Raw genomic sequence first — 20,152 nt, forward strand, 5'->3', positions numbered from 1 at the left:
AGCTGAACTAATTGCGTGTGAGCTAATGCTTTGATTCTGTGTTTTATTTAGTGTAATGACTTTTATTATTGATTCTGTGATTAGGTTCATTGCTGCTGGATTGGATAAAATTAAATTAATGATGTCTTGTGTGTTCTCTGTCTTATTGAGTGATGGAAAGTTTGTTGGATGTTTAAATAAATCTGATAATGGTGTTTTACTTTTATTTTTACTATCCAATATCTTTTTTTGTTTTATAGGGCATTGACCTGATACTGCGAGATGGTTAGCTTTACAGTGCACACATACTGCTTTGTCAATAGGTATAGTACATTCTTTATATGAATGATTTTCAGTGCAGATTGAGCAACGCTGAGCATTCTTACAGAATTTAGCCAAGTGGTCAAACCGAAGGCATCGGAAACACTGCTTAACTGGCGGCACATAAGGTCGCACTGGTAGACGCCACATCTTTAAGTGAACGTAATCTGGGAGTGAAGTAGATGACGCAAAGGTAATAATGACTGCCTGTGTAGGTTGTAATATAAAACCACTATCGGATTTGTTTTTTTTTTTCATTATACGCCGAACAGAAATATTTTTTTTTATACTTGACAAAGATTTGAAAATTTTTTTGTTGGACATATCAATGGGTACGGAGGAAATCACTCCATACAATTCAGTGTAACTAGCTGGGATGGACGCCTTAATATTTTGTTCCCTTAAAAATGTCGTGTTGTCTAGGAATGTATTAGCCAAATTGGGTCGTTCAAACACTACTCCTATCTTATATTTGTTGAGTTTCTTAAGATATTTAATGCCTTTAATGAAGCGCGATAAGTAGCTACTAAGAGTTAGCATGTCACGACTACCAAGTGGCTGTTCAGTGACACTCTCTATGAAGACTATAAATTCATGACCGGCACCAGCGTCTTCCGGATATCGGCGACAATAGTCGGCCACCCTATATGGCAAATAAAAGTCCTCGTGGTCTTCCAAAACTGTACGCAAATCTGAGTATTCGCTACTTTCAGAGGTGGAATCTAGAACAGACTCACCTTAACTCGTTCCGGCTTCGTTTTTTTCCGCCTTTTCGACATCTCTTAGCACAAACCTAAATCACTAAATATATAGACTTTTACTTATACTAAACAAATTAAATGATAAACATATACAAACACTTAGATACTTTTCAAAATTATGAGGATGATATACAATATAATAGAAATATTTAATTTTATAGTTAAAAAGACCGCCCTAAGCACTCAAGAGTTCCCGCGCTTTTTTCAAAAGCATAAACAAGAATGAAACATAAACATTGAATTTGCCACTGCCAACTTGAACGAAATTGTCACGAAATAAAAATGTTCTCGAAAACTTAGAATTCCAATACTTAAAATGCATCACACTATTTGACCGTATAATAGTCGATAAAAAATAGAGATGTGATGTGCCTAATTGAAGAGCACTGTCGTTCTCCCGTTAATCACCGTAACTGGATATCCACCGAGTGTGATACTTAATACCAATGTTATGAAAATGTTAGTTATCATCAAAGTTCGATGTACAACCAGTGCCGGTCAGTCACTGATAATTGGTATTGACAAAGATACGCAATAGGCTTGCAGGTACGGAAAGCGCTCGATACCTATGTACGCGGAGAGCACTCGGTCTGTAAAGGTGACATTATAACTTTATGACAATTGACAATGGTACTTGACAGTTGACACTTGACTTTTCATTTTTGAGCTAGAGCATTTCAGAATTCTGATTTCTGATTCTCTGAGCACAGCAGACTACAGAGTACTTTTTTGTTAAATTGTAATTACTAATTACTTCACTTCAGTCTTACAAATATTTTATTTAAATGTATATTTTTTTATATATAGTAATAAAATGCTAGGAAATTTGAAGGACCTTATATCAATTGTGCAGGACGGCTTAAGCTCTAGCAACAACCTTCGGAATACCCTGCAAGAAGTGCAAAAAGTAACAAACATTTTTAAAGATAAACAAAAAGTGTTTATTGAAAGCAAAGTTAACTTAGCAGCGGGCAGTGCCTTACTAGAAAAATATCAGGGCGATTGGGCCGAGATACACGAGAACGCAGACAAAAATGCAAAAGCGGCTGAAGAAGTTGACAAATTAATAATTGAGCTTCATGAAGTCTCAATGAAAAAATTAAAATGTACTTATGAATTAGGAAATAATTTAAGTATTTTGCCAGGCCTTACGGCATCAGTCGCACAATGTATGGATGCTATAAAAAATGTACAAATACTGCTTAAAGATGTTGAGCACCAGTTAGTGGAGTTTGAAGATATAATAGAAAGAAGTAAAATGGAGAAGTGGAAGCTGGATCATCAATATCAATTGAGTTTGTACAAGGATAAGAAAATGGGTAAGAATTTCTCCTATATTTTTATGTATATTATGACTTTGGGTTTTATTCTTCGGTCTCTTTTTAAAAACATGACGGGAATTTTGTGATTAATCATCCTTGTATGTTTCTTCTGTTAACATATTGTATTTTTTGTTAAATGTCAAATTAATCATATAATATACATATAATAGTACTTTACATATTATATTATATAAATTAATATGTAAAGTTCATGTTACTACAGTTTATTATCCATAAAATGTATGATTACTATAGCCTGGCTTTATTCTTTTTTATTTTAAGGTTCACTAAATTCTCAGTAAATAATTGCTTGTAGAAGATAAAATGTGTAATACCTAAAATCAGGATGTACGAACACAAATGAATATTTCAGGTTTAATTAACTTGCACATTATTACCATTATATTATTTCATGCGGGTGCATTATTCTTATTTATTGTTACTAAGCAAGGTTTGTAAATATTAAAGTGAAAAAAAAAAGCTTATATTGTCTGTTTTAATTAGTGATTGTATAAGCCTATGATCAATATTAGGTAGAATCAAACTTAACAGACAAATCCAAAGATGAAAACACAACTTAATCTCTCTTAATTAAGTTCAGACAACATTAGTATTTTAGTTGAGTAGCAAAGTAGCTAGTAGCTAAACTACTTGCTACTTTGCTACCCATTAAAGTATGCAACCTTACGGAAATACTCAAAATGAAAATGTGTGTTGTAACTGTGTTTTTACATTAGTTTTTGCAGTAAAAGTTTTTAATTTAAATGTGTAACTCTCACGTGAATGAAATAAAATACTAAACAATACACAAATAAAATTTTATAAACAAAATTCTATGAACAATGCGGGATTCGAACCCACGACCTTCGGTGCTCCATGCCGGTGCTCTCAGAACGGTTAGCTCAGTTGGTAGAGCACCTGCATGGAATGCTGGAGGTCAGGTTCGAATCCCGCATCATTCATAAAATTTTGTTTATCAAATTTTATTTGTGTATTAATCCTAGAAGTGAGGGCTATCACTTTAAAAACATAACATATTACTAAACAACATTTAATTTTGCAGCTAAGTTAGAAGAAGCAAGAGCAAAGTTGACAAAGGAAAATGAAATGCTAAGTCAGGAAAGAGAAAGAAAGTTACTGGCAGAATTGCAGGCAAAGAGAGATAATATAGCAGCTGCATTTCAGAGTGATGTGGCCAAGTATCTCTCTAGTGGTAGCTTGCCAATTAGTAAGTGAAGTCTTAATCTAGCAGAAACAAATTAATTTGTCATTACCCGATGCTCTATGGTATTCAGTCAACTGCTAAGCAGAACCAGTTGTACCTGCTGACATGCATAGGTTGCAAAATAAGCGTAATTTGGATATTAACTTCCTACAAGTGAAAGAAATCTTTCAAAAAAAAGTGTGTGTGTACCTACGTATGCATGCAAGAAGTTATTTTCTTTGGCCTAACAAAGCAAAAATCATATAGTCCTTGTGCTATTCTATGTTTTTAGAACAAACAATTTTGTAAAAATCTTGCAAAGATGGCTTTGTCCATTAATTATTAAATAATGAAAACGGCTGTATGGGCTTGAATCCTTTGCCTGTCCGAATAATGGATGAAGAAACAAAAAAAATAACAAATGACGCAAACGTCAGAAAATCTTAGGAACTTACTTCAACCTGTTACTTTTGTGTTACAGTGATACGCGGGCATCTTTAAATTTCACTCTCACCATTTTTTCATAACGCCCCTAAAGAAGTATATCTTCAAAAATGTTTACATATAGGTAGTCCTTAAACACGGTTATTGCACACCTCAGTGCATGGTTAGGTTTAGATGAAGGGGACTGCAACCAGTACAATAAAATACCAGACAGGACTAGGACACACTGAGCGCAAATTCAAGAAATATATTAAAGTTTTTTTGACAAAGAAGGCTCACTATAAGTACTTTTTTTTTATGGAATAGGAGGACCAACTTGCGTAAGGGTCACCTGGTGTTAAGTGATCACCGCCGCCCACATTATCTTGCAACACCAGAGGAATCACAAGAGCGTTGCCGGCCTTTAAGGAAGGTGTACACGCTTTTTTTGTAGGTACCCATGTCGTATCATCCCGGAAACACCGCACCAGGAAGCTCATTCCACAGCTTAGTAGTACGAGGAAGAAAGCTCCTTGAAAACCGCACTGTGGAGGACCGCCACACATCCAGATGGTGGTGATGATATCCTAATTTGTGGTGTGTCGTGCGAAGGTGGAAGTACTACATTATATAGAGGATAATTATGCATGGTTCTTGTCTCGTTCCGCTCAGGCTACCTAAAATTGCATAACTTCATATTAAGTAGGCTAAGTTGTTAAATTATTTAAAAGATGGGCTGGGAGTTTCTTATCAGTTATACTTCCCATGTAAAAACTCCTATATGATGTCGCTTCATGACATTTACCAAGTGTTGTTGCAATATGTTACCGTCACTCCCTATGGTAAATGAGTTGGTAAGCAGTTGACTCTAGCGCACCTTCTTAGTGCCCTTTTTTTTATGGAATAGGAGGACAAACGAGCTTACAGGTCACCTGGTGTTAAGTGATCACCGCCGCCCACATTCTCTTGCAACACTAGAGGAAACACAAGAGCGTTGCCGGCCTTTAAGGTAGGTGTACGCGCTTTTTTTGTGCCTATGTATGAGAGGCTATTTAACTATCAGCATTAGGTGCCAAAAAATAATATCAAAATATAAAATCAAAGTAATATCGTTCTTGTTTAGCTAAACACAAACTAGATTAAATTTATGTAACTGTATAAACAATTTATGTGTTTAAAGTGGATAATCCTCACTTCTGGGATTAATTACACAAATAAAATTTGAAAACAAATTTTTATGTATGATGCACGACTCTTGCGTTCCGTGCGAGCGCACTTCCAACTGTGCCAACTGTTCGAGTGACGTATCGTTGATAAAATCTTGTATGCTTTGTTCAACTCTCAGGTTGTGGCTTCACCTACAGGATCTACTTTACAGTTGATAACCTTCTCAACCCTAATATTTGCATATTACGTTGACTTGAGATGTCGTTATATTCAAATATTACGACCGTCTCGTTAGTCTTGAAAGAAGGAAAATTATTTATTCAATTAGGTCGAAATGACACGAGCTTGAATGAGAAGAAGTGGCAAGAAACTTTGCCGCTATATTAAATCTATATAATTTACAGTTTCAGCATTTTACAAATTTTATACAATGTATGTAAAGTGTATGCACCAAAAGTACTCAAACTTGTTTAACTTTAAAACAAAGAAGTGATTAATCCTAAAAAAACTGAAGAGTTACGAGTGTATTAGATGTAACAATTCACATATACTAACACACTAAGTAAAAGTATTATGTGAGCAATTATATATTTAAACTAATAACTTAAAATAGTATATTGTGAATATAAAAGTAAAAGTCCCCAAAGATGGGACCGACCAGGCACCACAAGCAGCGCCCGCTCACGAGCATGACGCATGGACTAGTCATATATATAAGTATGAAAAGACTTTCCTGGAGCTCAACTAAAAAAGCTAACAGCTTCGATATCTCTTATCTTTCAAGAACTAATACACCCCTTATAAGAGCTAAAACCACATCTTATATCTGATTATCCTGATTCCAGGTTCCGGACCACCACAAACATCTCTAGAGCAAATCCAGTTAGATGATGACCACACAGATCTAGAAAAGTTCCTCGAAACTTGATACCAAATATCACTAACTGTTAGTGACGGTTCAGAGCTTTATACTTGTAAGAATATTTTGAATTTTATTGAAAGTTTTACATTGTTATCGAGTATTATTGGAATGTTAAATAAAACCAAATACAAAAAAACTAATTATAAAAATGTATTTTTTTAGCACTAAACATGTAATCAATTTTCATTGTTTGACATTTTCAACAACTGAAATTGTTATCTTAACATCAATAAGTAAACTCAAATATAAATATATACCTATACAAAGAAGAAGATAAGTAAAATTACTCAATCATTTTACAGACATTCTGAGTACATTCACTTGGGAACTAAATGACATAATATACAAATCTTACTTGAGCATGTCATAAAATAAAAATATAAAAATGATATTCAGGCTACAAAATTCATTGTCATTATGTGAATATGCTGAATCTGGTAGCCAGAGCAAAAAATGCTGCATGATGGAATGCTCAGGTTTTCCGCATGGTTAGATTCAAATCGCCTCCACCGTGTGCTGATAACTTGGCTTTTCCAGTAAGACGAGTCTTTATGCACGGACCTGCATCTTTTAATGATCTTGAGGTTTCTTCTATGTCCTCGTCAGAAGAAAAATCTGAAGCACATGCAGATAAATGCCGTTTCTTAGATGGAATCATATGCAGCATCCACCTCATGGGAGCTTTTTGAGTTGTCTTACTGTTTCTTGCTTCATAATCAGTGTCTGACGCAGCACTTTGCGTTTCATTTTTAATGCTTCTTGTTTTTGTCGGACGATGACTTTGTTCCTTTTTCTCCCCCCTCGGGGGGGCGTGCCAGTTTTTTAAATTCGTAACACTACTCGTATGCCCTCTAGCATTTAGGTCAGGAAAATTTTGTGAGTATATAACAACGCTGTCTAATGATTTTTCTTTATGAAATTTTGATGTCCTTTTACTTTTTGATTCGCTGTCTGTTGTAACGTTTGAGGATTTCTTTTCTGCCGAATGCCCGCTGCTGCAACTCGTATTACTGTTACTAGTGCTGTACTGTTCAACAGCCTCTTTTTCTAATTCTTTGAATTTGGTGTCTATACTTTCGTCAGAAGCTTTGTACTGTTCTAAAGCTTCCTTTTCCAACTCTTCATATTTGTTATCAACATTAGGAGTTCTTAGTCGTGTTTTTGAATTTAATTTCAAAATACCAGGTGTAGCAAGCTTTTGTGATAATCTCACGCATCCAGGTGATATATTTATCGTAGGTGGACTCATACTTAATACTGTGCTATACAAACGTTTCTTTCTTAATTCTGTCTCCATACAAGCTGTGCTCGTTGATGCAACTTGATCATCCTCTATTAATATTTCTTTCTGGTTTAATGTAGGACTTTCAGGAGCTTCGAACTTTGATTCAGTTTGCTTTTCATCATTCTTTTCAACTGTCTGATCTTCAGATGATTTTGCGGTTTCTTTTTCATCATTATTGACTACGATTGTAGCATCTGGGTGCGCATTAGTTTTAATTTTTATATCTTGTCTGGTGGAATTAGTGTCGCGAGGCCACCAGAGACTGCAGCGTCTATCCAAGCAGCGCAAAGGTCTTGGGCCAGTGGGCGCGTATCGGCTGACATTTGTTCCTCTGTACAGCGGACACCTTGCTGCTGTAGCTCTCATTAGGGCCTGCATACTCGCAGAGTATCGACTCATTACTCTCTGACAATCAGACACGTGCGTTGGGCGTGGGTTGTCAAACTGAAACTTAAATAGGAATTGTTAGTATTCATTTTATTTGGTGGAACTTAATTTTGTTTTAGTATTAGTGAACCTGCTTTCGCTTTGCTTCGAATATTAATCTTTGAGATATAAGTAGCCTATTTTAAGTGTCAAAACAGTAAGTATTCGCAGGGCACTTCTATCAACTTCGTCACTTTTGTTGGCACATTACTGATACGTTTAAATCACTAATATTATATTTCGCATCGGTCGCAATTGATTTAAATTTTCGCATAAATTCGCAATAATTTCGTAATTATCAAAATCCGTACATCTAGTTAACTATAATTTACAACTAACCTTGCAAGTAGAGTCGCAAACAAGTCGTGCTCCTGCATCCAAGCAATAAACTGGCGGCGGGGGCGCCAATGCAGACAACCTTCTGGGCTGCCGTCTTCTGGCTCTTATTTTCCTGGGCGGCTGAGGTGGACTGGGTGTTCTTCTGGAGGTTTGGCCAGAGTTCTCATACGTGTTCTGCCAAATAGACCGTACGCTACGCACTTTTGCCGCTAAACTTGCCTCCTCAGCGGTCCGTGCCCAAATCGGGCCCCAGCGCTCGCTAGCTGCCAATTGGTACCCATTAATTGTTGCAATTTATAAAATATTATCTTTGCTGTTCTGCGAAAATCTAGAAAATCTAAAAACATTTATATATAATATAATGAAAATGGTCTTTGTTTGAGGCCTTTTCACGCCTAAACCACTAATCGTATCGATATGAGCCTACCACTAGTCGATACGAAATTTATCCTAGATTATTCGAATTCCAACGTTCCTTCCTTTTAAAATTCGCCCAGGGAAGCGGTTTTAATGGGAAGTGAAAACCAGGCGCTCATGGACATCCTCACTACTAGAGATGCATTTCCGGCCCTTAAAGTGTACGTAAGTATGATTGTTCTTATGTATTTTTGTTTTTTTTTGTGAGTAGATTTGTAGATATCAAACCTTGTTTTTATACTTTGTAGGCGTATCCCGGAGCCCTTTTTACGAATTCCTACGTTCGTAAAATATAGAACCATTAGACAAAAAGAATATCTCAGACGTAGTTTCGATAATGTTTGCCCGTCTGCCCGTCAGTCATTGTAATTTATCAACTTAAAAAAATAAGCTAGTACGCACTTTTTGGCGTTATTAAAATTTTACTTTAATTTTACATTGTTTGAATAAACATTTTGATTTGTAACTTTTTTGGTTTTCGAACTAAACTTACCTACCATTCTTAAGCAAACAAAATCTGGAAAAAATCTAATCAAAGAAATGATACTCATTAAGGCACTTGCTTGGTTGCAATACGGCTTAAATCATATCTAACTTGGCTGGTACGTGTAACGGTGAAAGGCAGTGATCGATTTCCTGAACAATATGACAACAAAACAAGAATTTTTCAACATTTGCGAAGAGCAGCTGACAGTAGAGAATAAACGTAAGACTTCGAAATTTTGTCTACGGCACAACGGCATTGGTTGATAAGTTACCGTCATCCTATCAGGATTCTGATGCAGTAATTAGCTGGGGCCCTGGTCGTTGCACTGCTGATACGCATTCTATTTTTATAAACGTTTATTGATGCTATGGTCTATAGTTTTGGTAACCAAGCTTTTGAATCCTTTTTGCCGATTTCTTTAATTCCAGATTTGTCTCTGTTGGTGATGTTGATTAGGTACATAATATATTAGATCATTAAATTCCGAATAAGATTATTATATGGCGTGATACTGCTTCTAACTTAGAAACAGCTTAATTATGTTTTTAAATTGAAATCTATTAAATTTCTCTCCCCAAAAGAAGGTCGCCATCGATGAACGCTTAGAGGGCACTTGCCCAAAGCCAACCCCAGGTGGTGTTTTGTGGATAGGCACTTGGTTTTACGTGAGTCCCAAATAACCAGCTTCCACCCCTTGTTATGCATGAGCATTCACCACCTCCCTCCCGGAGGGTAGCCCTTTCCCTTTGTATGGGCGCAAAAAAAAACTATTGAATTTATGAATCGAATAATCACAGAATGGATAACAGTAGAATGGCTGCACAAATTTATAGAGCTCAAGTGAACTGTAGGGTGTGAAAGACCACGGCGAGGGGCCATGTCTACAATAAAAAAAACAAGAGAACTTTTGGGTTTGGTGAGAGTGGGTCAAACCAAGAAGGTCATGCTTGCCTATATCTTAGGCAGACAGGTGTGATTGGTAGTATATATGAGTACAGTTAGAAAATAAGAGATATTCTTTATTGATGTTTTAATAAATAGTGTAATAAATTAAATAATAACGCACAAATCATCGTCTGGTGTCATCCGGTACTGCCTGCGGCGTCGATGGAAGAGGCTGCGGTCTGTGGGCTCCTCTATCAACTTCCGAAACCAGTACTCCACCTGTTGATGTGATAATTTTGTTACTTTCATCATCAGAGGTAAAATGCAACTAGTCATACCTCTGGGGCTTGCAATTCTCTATTAATTTAAACATTATACAATGAATATTATCCATAATCTATTACATTACACTTCGACTACGTAGTTATGGCAGGTGAAAGTAGTCAAGAAAATCTATAACTAAGAAATGCAACAATGGATGTAGATTGGCCATAGACTTACGGAATTCTCATCAAATTCCTGTCCATACAAACCCTAGATAGGAATACCTAAGGTATTGTTAACGTGGTTGCCTTGAAAAACCACCAAACCAAACCTGACGACAACCTGTCGTTGCAGAAGCGAAGAAAGAAAAAAGTAATAAAGCTAAAAAGGGTAATTAATACCTTTTAAAACTACTTATCCGTACTTCAGAATGCAACCCACTTAATATTATGTGGACTATTTGCCATTAGTAGTTTGAAGACCTATCTCGGTCATGAAGCTTTCATGAATCTCGGCGACGTCATAACGATGGCGTAGACTGATTAAAAAGTTTTTATATATAGTTTCCAATTATAGCTATGAATAGGAAGAAAGTATTGGGTCTAGTTCCGATACCTGAGGCACACCTAAGGACCGGATGAAACACATCCGAAAAAATGGGAATTACAATTAATCTTGTTGAGATACGTATGATTTTTAAACCACCGGCAGATTTTTTAAAGGCCCTTTAATAGAAAAAAAGCTTGCGTAACAAAACTGAATAGTGATAATATATCAAACACTTTACTATATTCCACGTGAACATCCGTTTGTTGATTGAGAATCTGTGCAATTACACTCAATTCAAACAATCAACGCAAATTATTGGGAAGGCTTTCCAGATACTTACTATGAATTTTTAAAAATTGAAAATTTATATGGGTTGGTAATTAATAGAAAAGCAGTCTGTGAAGGCCTGTTACCGTCTGGAGTTACGGTTGATCTGCTGTAATAAATGAAAATGAGAGCTTTAATCCCCATTTGAATATTTTAATAATTGGACGTAATTACAGAAAAACGTTTCAAACCACAATAATGTCGAAATTGAGTTAAGGCTACTAAGTCTATATATATATGAACTATACTAATATTTATTAAACTTTAAACACCGATTCCCTAAAATGTGATGTTTGTGGCTTGGAACGTTATTCATGAATTACGTCCAATTATGAAAATTAGTTTTCGCCGTTTGAATTGTAAGTTTTTGAACACGTAGAAAGTATGAAAATACAGGCCATATTACTTGGGTAGTATAATAATATTACCTCTGGAAGCATCCAGCACTCCGTAACATCTGTGTTCTCGCATCTTTGATTGCAGTGCGGTCTGCCTCTAGTCTCATTGGGATTTGTATAACAACTTTCTCTGTACATAGAGGATTATATTCATTATTGCTTTTATGAATTATATTTTATATGAACACGATAAACACTAATAAAATTTTGTAGATATAATTTTTACATATTGGTATCATAGAAATCGTGAAGTGCTGCAATAAAGCGACGTCTCTACGTAACGTTAGAGGAATGAGCCGTTCACATAGGTACTGTATCCCTGAGAATTCGAGCAGTTTTCCTTGCACGCAGTCAGATGGGTCTATCATCCTGGAAACACCGCACAATGAAGTTCATTCCACACCTTGGTTGTACGTGGAAGAAAGATCCTTGGAAACCGCACTGTGTAGGAACGCTACACATCCAGATGGTGGGGATGATATCCATATTGTGGCGTGTCGTGCGATCTGTACGACAAATATCTAAGGTTTTTTGGTACTGGCGCGAAAACGTAGTTTAACTTGGATCTTCTGGGAGTTAAACTGTAAAAGTTTCATTTTATTGGATTCCACAACCCTTACAGGAAAGATCTCAGGATTTTCTGGGAGATTTTGTGCACATAGGGCAATCTCCGTGTCATGACAATTGCATGTCTAGTAAGCTAAGGACTATTTCAATCAAAATATAAAGACTTTTGTGATGTGTTTTTTCGGTTGGGTAATGAAACTGGTTGGCAACCTTAGATCATCGTAATAAAAGTTTCCATAAAATTGCGCCAGTCTTGACTCTGGAATTGTTTCTTTCACGCTCCTCCGACCTGACGTGCCATTTTCTAGCCGTCTCTCTGAAATGCGAAATACAAATGGAGCTATTAATGGAAAAACGATCGAGCCGACAAAGTTTTATGACTTTAATATTGGAGAGTCTTGGATTATCTCCATGATGCTTAAATTAGATTAGGGTCCAGGTATCCCAGTCTCTCAACACCTCCAATTAACAAAAAAAAAGGATTGTGTGGTTGTATGAAACCACAGTAAAAGTGAAACTTTTTCCATTGATATTTAACTAAACATTTTTGGAATATTATTCCATTAAGGGTATAAAAATCGCTTTATCAATCTTAATTTTATACTTGGAAAATTGGAATGATAATGGGAAATAATAAAAGTAGACTAAGTCACCAAATAATATTTTTATTGAACTCTGTGTCTTAGTCCTGGTTAAAAATATTGATTGAAAAGGATTAAAAATGATGAATTTTGAATATAGTCTAGACACTACACGGTCAGCTGCTGCGAACTATAGGCGCCGCCCGACCGTCACGCGACATGCAGACGAAAAAGTTTGAGACGATGTAATAAAAGCCTCAATTTAAAAATCAACCGACTTCATAAACACTATTCTAAAACAATAGATATATGCACAAAAAAGTATGTAAATTGCGTATTTTTATACAATCTAATCCTAGTAACGATTATTGTTATTTTTGCAATCTGGTACCACGGACCTGGGAAAGTGGGAAAACACGGGAAGCACCAGCTTTCAAATAAAAAACGAATTATCAAAGTCGGTTAACCTAGTGACTAGTCGAAAGTTCTGAGCTAACAAATATAAAAAAAAGGAAAAAAAATCCGACGAATTTAGAACTTCCTCCTTTTTTGAAGTCGGTTAAAAATATATCTAGTCTTTTTGGAGATTAGTTGTAAGTCGTTCCAAACATGAACAAAACTATAAAACTTACTGTACTACATTGAAAGTACCTAGGTAGTAGGTAGTGTTAATAACTGGCCAAACGCACACGAATTGTCTCGTATGATCTAAGTCTAACACTTTAAAACAAACATTGTTCTAATTTGCATCACAACAAAGATGGACGGCTAAAATAAATTGGCATTCCAACCATATAGAGCACATAGACAAACTAGGCCTACTAACTTCTAGCGGCAAACAAGAAGAAATTCTCTAACGGACAATAAGATAGAAAAGGAAAGCGATTATATTGTTACTGTAACCGATTTTGATTGACAAGTCGTAAACAGTCAGCCACGCTTGGTATTACTTAGCTCTTTAGTATTTCGAATATTAAATGTTTGGTGATAAAATTGGTCGCGTATCATAGGGCTGTCAGGTCGTCTAATAATAAGCTAGTGTATTCTAAGTGTATGGTTCAAACTAAGTATAATTTAAATTTCATTTACATTTCTAGACATAAAATACCACCTGCTATATCACACAGACTCTGCGAAGGCTCTGTGGTGTCTTGAAGAATTTGTGTGATGCGACAATGTTGTGCCAAAAGGCGCTGAAAAAAAAATTTTTATCGAAGTATAACTTTATCACGAAATAAAATTTGTCATCCGCTCCACCTGAAACTATGGTGGACCACAGTGAGGTCACGTATCATCGTACATACAACCCAACTATCTGGTGAAATTTCTTTCGCGGTGTTTTCAGGGCGACACGACATGGGTACCTTCAAAGAAAGCCCGTGCCTTAAACGCCGGCAACACTCCTGTGACATCTCTAGTGTTGAAAGAGAGTATGTGCGGCACTTAAAGTCAGGTTATCTGTACAATCCTTTTGCGTAACTTCAAGTGTCAAACAGAGTCCCGGAGCTGCGAATGAGATGCCAAAAAGCAAAGTTAACGATGTCTATGCAGACAATTTGACTTTACAGTTCAACAAATGACAGGCATGAATGTTACACATTTTAAGTTTATCACCACTTGGCAAAAGTTGAGCTTTAATGTGAAAATGTGGCAAGAAACATATCTCTTAGCGGATCAGCATCCGATGCACAGCTTTGATCCGTTTATGGCACTAATAATGGAGTAATCAGGGACACTGACAATTAGTTGTTAATATTTAAAACCCCTATTTGTCATATCACCGATCTTCGATAATATTCCCTGTAATGCCTCGCCTAGTATCGGAACACTGGGTTTCAGAATCTTGAGCGAATGCCAATCCCGCTGTCATCTGGATGGCAAAGTCAAATCGGCTTGGAAGTAAATGGGGAGTCAACAATAGAGGACACTTATTCAAGCCGGCCTACATACTACTGTTCTATAAGACGCTGATGCACCCACGAGGGCGCACCCCAGTATCAGCTCGAACCAGATCTACTCGAATAATTAATATTTCACTCGGATCTTGTGTTCTGTAAACGACTCAATCTGCCTGTCTAGAGATGTCGCGTTTTTGTGTGTCTTCTACGTCATTCATCAAGTGAGAGTGTACCGAGGAGCTGTTTTACGTGATCTCTGCCGCTCAATACCACCTTTTCATCAACGCAAAAAACTTAATTAGCACCCTCATCTCTCCACAGTGCGGTTTCCAAGGATATTGTAACCACGTACTACCAGGCAATGGAATGAACTCTTGTGCATTGTTTTTAGGACAATACGATGATACGACGTATGGTACGTCGTATCGTATCTATAAATGTGCTTTGGTACTATACATCTTTCAGGGTTGACAACGCTTCTGTGATTCCACTGGTTTTGATAGTGTGGATGGCGGTCATCACTTCCCATCATATTTAAATTAAACACAAAATATTCCTGACCAATGTGAACACACATATATATATATGATTTCCTTAATATTTGCCAAGTCCTTGAATTCGTACACAGTATTCATAATCTCTATTACTGAATATTTGACTCGCACAATTGAAAACTGCTTTTTAACAAGATATGGATGCATTTACCTGGTAAAATGATATATCTAAGGAGATTTGCGCAAGAGATCATTACATAATACCAACGATGATCTACCTGGTTTGCTCTGATAAAGTCATCGGGAGGTTCCGCGGCCCAAGTAAGATCCGCACACAGGGCTGTATGTGCCCAGGTAGGCGATGATCGGTCCACTTCGGAGTTCATTCAATGTGTCATGTCAAATATAAATATCTATCGTTAAAGAAATCAACTAATACAATAATAACTAAATTCCAAGAACGAAGCTAATTGTAAAACTGTTAATATAAATGCCAATAATTTAAAAAACATTGGTAATTAAATCTACAATAACAAAATTTTCTACTTTTATGATAGGAACATGATAAATATATTTTTTTCTTTTTTATTTCAAATCACTTTTCGAATGTTACTAAGTTATGTGAATGACATCTCGATGGCTCAGATAGACTTATGTTTATGTCCAAAACGTCTTTATCTGAAATAGATCGTAAGGTTTTATGGTTTTCGTAATCAGAGATTTCTCTTGCGATTTTAGTATACTATTTGTGGGTGGCTATTATTAAATTCGTTCATAAGATTTTCGTTTATTATTTGTGCTTCATGTGTTGGTATATTTCTTACAGGAACGTTGCTGGCCTTTTGGGAAAGTTTACGCGCCGTTTTGGAGGTACCCATAATATCCTATCTTCCTAAAAACACCGCTGGAGGTAGCTCATTCGGCGGCAGATATCAGGAAACACCCAATCAGAACACTCCCCGAGATAAATGCGGAATAATACATACAGTGAAGCAACATCTCTACGCAACGGCAATTAATCTAGACGTTCGCAGACGATCACCGACAGTTTGAGCAGCTCTGCGTTAAAAGAAAATGGTCTTTGTTTGAGGGTCAATCACGCCTAAACCACTGATCGTATCGACATGAAACTACCACCATTCGATGCGAAATTTATCCTAGATGATTTATGCCTACGTATTATTATTATATTTATACTTTTTGGTTATTTTTCGAATTACGATTCTTCATTAATTTATTTCCTTTTAAAATTCGCTCAGCGGCCGGGAGCGGTTGGTATATATATATAAATATCAAAGTTTTTTTATAACAGCAACATTACAAAGCAAATGTCTAAATACTAGCCTTAAGTCAACATGTACCTATCTATTGTTATCTGCCTTCATCTGTCAACGCCTTGACTGACACTAGAAAGATCTAAGCTTTGGAAATAAAAAATAAAAATCTGTGAGTGTATTGCTAGCATGTTCCTGTTGTTTACTTTTAACTGAACTGTTTTGTTAATGTACAATTAATGTGATACTTACAAAGAGGATGTTTATTTATTTTAAATATAAAAAAACATTAATATAAATGATAAAGAATTCCAGTAATTGCTATTTGTACAATAAAACAACAAACTTCGAGTCGTGAAGCTTGACGTGTAGTAATAATTAATAATAATAATTATGTATGTGCATGATAATAAATCTACTAAAGATCAAAATGGAATACTTACCACGTGCATTTTATTTTGACGTTTTACAAATCTAAATTGTAATGTTATAATTTACTCTATGGTTCTTACTGAAGAGGTTGCCGTGCCTGTCAAATCATTTATGTCATTTGTCATTCAGTACTCTCAAGTCAAATGAAAAATAATCAAATAAACAGTTGTCACTTGTCATCTGGTAAAAGTGTTCTGTGTATTAGACTGGTACTAGTAGGTACTTATTCCGGTACCGGTCCGGTAGTTGCTAACTCGCTAGTCGCTACCGCTAGTCGTCACCGTCAGTTGGATTTGCGCAGGTGTCGCTTACAGACGTACGCATGCGTAGCGTTACATCCCTGTAATGGACACTTATCTGTTATCCATGTTCCATTATTTCAATTAATTTATAACAATTCATACGGCTACGAATTAACTTTAACTTTTCATTAGATAAAAGTGAATAAGTTTCGTAAAGGACGTGCGAGACTTACGCTAATAGTAACATTACAAAATAAATAAATCGATTATAATTCGTTTTTCTTCTCCCTTATTTTCTGAATAGATTTGTTGATTTTCGCGATGTATTGACCGTTAGTTGTGTGGGCGAACTGGTTTTGGGGACCGATGTGTTATTGTGTTTATTTGTGTACCTATTTGCGATTGTGTGTTTATGTGTGAGTGATGCTGCTAGGTACAAAATATCTTCGAATCTTGTCTGAATGGTAAGTGGTTACAACAACTTCAATTTGTTTGTGTGTGTTATGTGCAAGTAGTGGTTATGGCTAACTGTCCGAACGGTGCATTCTACCTAACACGAGTCACGACATAACACTCTTCTCAATGAATTCAAAATATAACTCAATTGACCAATAGAAAATATTTCCAATAATTAATGTTAGAGTTTTTATTGTTATATTTTTCATATTAAGTATTTAATACTTACTCATTCAAAACTTACAAATATTTGTAATATCATCTGCTAAAACCTGATCTATGGACCATGTCTTTGGATTTTGTTACATTTGAAACAGTTGCGAAATTTGAAATAGTAAGTTATTCAGGAAATCCAGCTTATCGAGACTTATTTATTCATCTTCCACATATTGAGTGATGAAATAAATGTAAGTATTTGTAGGTAGTTGTTTTCAAGTTTATATTGAATTCATTGAGTGCAGTTACGTATTTCGAGTTTACGAGTTTTTAAGATCATTATGTAATTATTAAAATTAGTACCTATCATTATCATTTTCATCAAATAATGTCGCTTACATTTCTTTCAGATAAGATTTTGTATCCAGGTTTTTGGGTTAATCCTCGTTAGATAATTAATTATTCTTTGTAAAACAAACACTATTCTATATACCTACTAATTAGCATTTTTCCTCCAGGTCATTGCCAAGTTGAATCGCCGGAAATGACAGCAATTCTACTGCATGGCTTCGCTTAAAATCTGTTTGCATGTCTCTCTTCTTTCATAAAACAGCCTTTGTACCTACCTAGGTACTGAATTGGTGATGGAAAAACATCTAAATATGTCAATAAGCTTCAATTTTAAAAGCCTATGTTGTGTATTTTCGTTTGTTTTATTATTATACACTAACATAACCGTTGTTTTGATTTCTTATTAATGAAATGTTGGATGTAAATATTTACATTCTATAAATTAAAAAGGCAAATTCAAATTCAGGTATTTTTATTCAATATAGGATTAATCAATTTTCCAAAGTCAAAAACTTACAATCCATTCGAAAATATATGCATCAGACCGAAGAAGAACAAACGCAAGAAACTCATCAGATATCTTTTTTTCTGGGGTCGTCGCATACCAAACAAACAATTTCTATTTTCTAACAATTCATTTGATTTACGCAACACATTTGTTTTGAATATTCATAACTAACTCGACCCGAGCGGTAGGCATAACCAGTTTATGTTTGTTCCAGAAATGCATGGACAAAACATTTGAGGAACTGCATAAATGCATACACACCTATCACTTGTTTTGAATTACCAAAAACAACATTTATCATATCTACATTGTAGTTAATCTAAATTTTTTGTCCTGAGTAGAACAAAGTTCTCATCATCTTTCTAAGACTACTCTTCCTTCGCTACTCTCGACCATAGGTTCATCGTTTAGTATGAGATCTTCTTTTTCGTAATGTACAGTAACAGAATGACTACATATTTTTTTTCTTATAATTATGGACATAAAACTCGCTAATAACATAAAAAAGTGGTGTTGTGTTGTTCATGAAAGTGCAGCAAGCGAGGTGCTGGTGGCGGAGTAACGCGGCGCCCGGAAAGAGGCCGGGGGCGCGCATTTTTATTGTTTTTTTTTTTGTTTGGAAATGTGTAACGGTGTGTAGAGGACAGCTGTCTCTGGTATCTATTACATTAGTGTTAATTTGGGGGACAGTGTCCCATTATCGTCCTTATGAATATTTTGAGCTTGGTTCTACTCAAGCTCAGAACTCGTTTTGTTAGTTGTGTAAATTACGTTGTTGTACCTACGTAATTTAGACTGCAGTCCGTCCATTGTTTGTTCTTTAATTCAGTGGACCTTTAGTGTTTTCAAGTGCCAAACAGTGATATAACTTTATTATCGTGTAGAAATTGCAAGGAAACTGTATTAAGAAAAAGTGCAATCCCATAAAATTATATGGTCGTGTTTCATTGATAGTTATAACTTATAGTTTGCGCAGGTATTTATAAAAATTTTGTTAGCGCGCAACTATTCTGAACATTTTCGGAGCGAAGCGAGTAGGTATATATTCAGAAGCTCTATGTTTTTTGGCAATATCGACTCGGAAGAAACATTTCAAAGCGGTACTTGTCCCTTGCCCGGGCGGTATTTATCAGTCAGCCAATAACAATGTTATCAGTTACTTTTCTATGGGGCAGCACACAATTATAAATCCTTCCGATACTTACAACAACAGAGCTTCCGCTCTCCGTCGAATAATAAACTTCCGCACTAACTCTATAAAAAAGGATTCTGAAAGATATCTCACCATCCCTCCATAAGTCCTCCCACTTGGGCCACCCATAATATTCTGGGGAGTACACAGAACCAAACGTCACAGATGTAGATATCATCCTCACGATCTGGGTGACTGGCGTATTTTATATCAGTACGGTTTTCATGGAATTATCTAACTTGGTGTTGCAAGAGAGTGTTGCTGGCGGTTATTGCATACCATCATATAATCCGTAAACTCATTTGTCCTCTTCTACCATAAAAAATAATATTAACATAACCGTTAGCTCATAGTATCTGCACATAAAAGTAAAAAAAAAAAACAATATTTGTTAATCGTGCTTATTATTATTTATGCTAATATTTTGTATTGTGGCAATCTAGAAATTAAGTAAGTTTAAATAAGGAATATTTCGTGTTTGTAAGTTTCATTGTAATCGGTTGAAAAAGAAAAAATTTAATTGAT

At 35.7% G+C, this 20,152-nt stretch overlaps 3 protein-coding genes across 6 annotated transcripts in view; 2 read left to right on the plus strand and 1 right to left on the minus strand.

Moving 5' to 3' along the window:
• The first annotated feature begins 1,739 nt into the window (after positions 1-1,739).
• Positions 1,740-6,248, plus strand: LOC126970023 (dysbindin protein homolog). The gene is made up of 3 exons (XM_050815705.1): positions 1,740-2,380; positions 3,447-3,611; positions 6,023-6,248. The coding sequence occupies exons 1-3, from the start codon at positions 1,876-1,878 to the stop codon at positions 6,103-6,105; spliced, it is 753 nt and encodes a 250-aa protein (XP_050671662.1). The 5' UTR covers positions 1,740-1,875; the 3' UTR covers positions 6,106-6,248.
• Positions 6,234-15,622, minus strand: LOC126969978 (uncharacterized). 3 transcript variants are annotated; one of them, XM_050815627.1, is made up of 7 exons: positions 15,295-15,622; positions 13,736-13,817; positions 12,254-12,359; positions 11,507-11,606; positions 10,120-10,217; positions 8,150-8,408; positions 6,234-7,828 (listed from the first exon to the last, which is right to left on the minus strand). In XM_050815627.1, the coding sequence occupies exons 1-7, from the start codon at positions 15,400-15,402 to the stop codon at positions 6,572-6,574; spliced, it is 2,010 nt and encodes a 669-aa protein (XP_050671584.1). In that variant the 5' UTR covers positions 15,403-15,622; the 3' UTR covers positions 6,234-6,571. The 3 variants fall into 3 exon arrangements, with proteins under 3 accessions (XP_050671584.1, XP_050671583.1, XP_050671585.1); XM_050815626.1 differs by having other exon boundaries at positions 6,234-7,834; XM_050815628.1 differs by lacking the exons at positions 12,254-12,359; positions 13,736-13,817; positions 15,295-15,622 and having other exon boundaries at positions 6,234-7,834; positions 8,150-8,412; positions 11,507-11,553.
• Positions 15,623-16,965: 1,343 nt separating this feature from the next.
• The window catches only part of LOC126969976 (uncharacterized), an 82,213-nt gene continuing 79,026 nt past the window's right edge, over positions 16,966-20,152 (plus strand). For both annotated transcript variants that reach the window (XM_050815621.1, XM_050815622.1), the window contains exon 1: positions 16,966-17,428. The gene's annotated coding sequence lies outside the window, so the exon portion shown is untranslated. The remainder of the gene's footprint in view (positions 17,429-20,152) is intronic.

This window comes from Leptidea sinapis, chromosome 19 (assembly GCF_905404315.1).
Source record: "Leptidea sinapis chromosome 19, ilLepSina1.1, whole genome shotgun sequence".
In the NCBI taxonomy this organism is placed as follows: Eukaryota; Metazoa; Arthropoda; class Insecta; order Lepidoptera; family Pieridae; genus Leptidea; species Leptidea sinapis.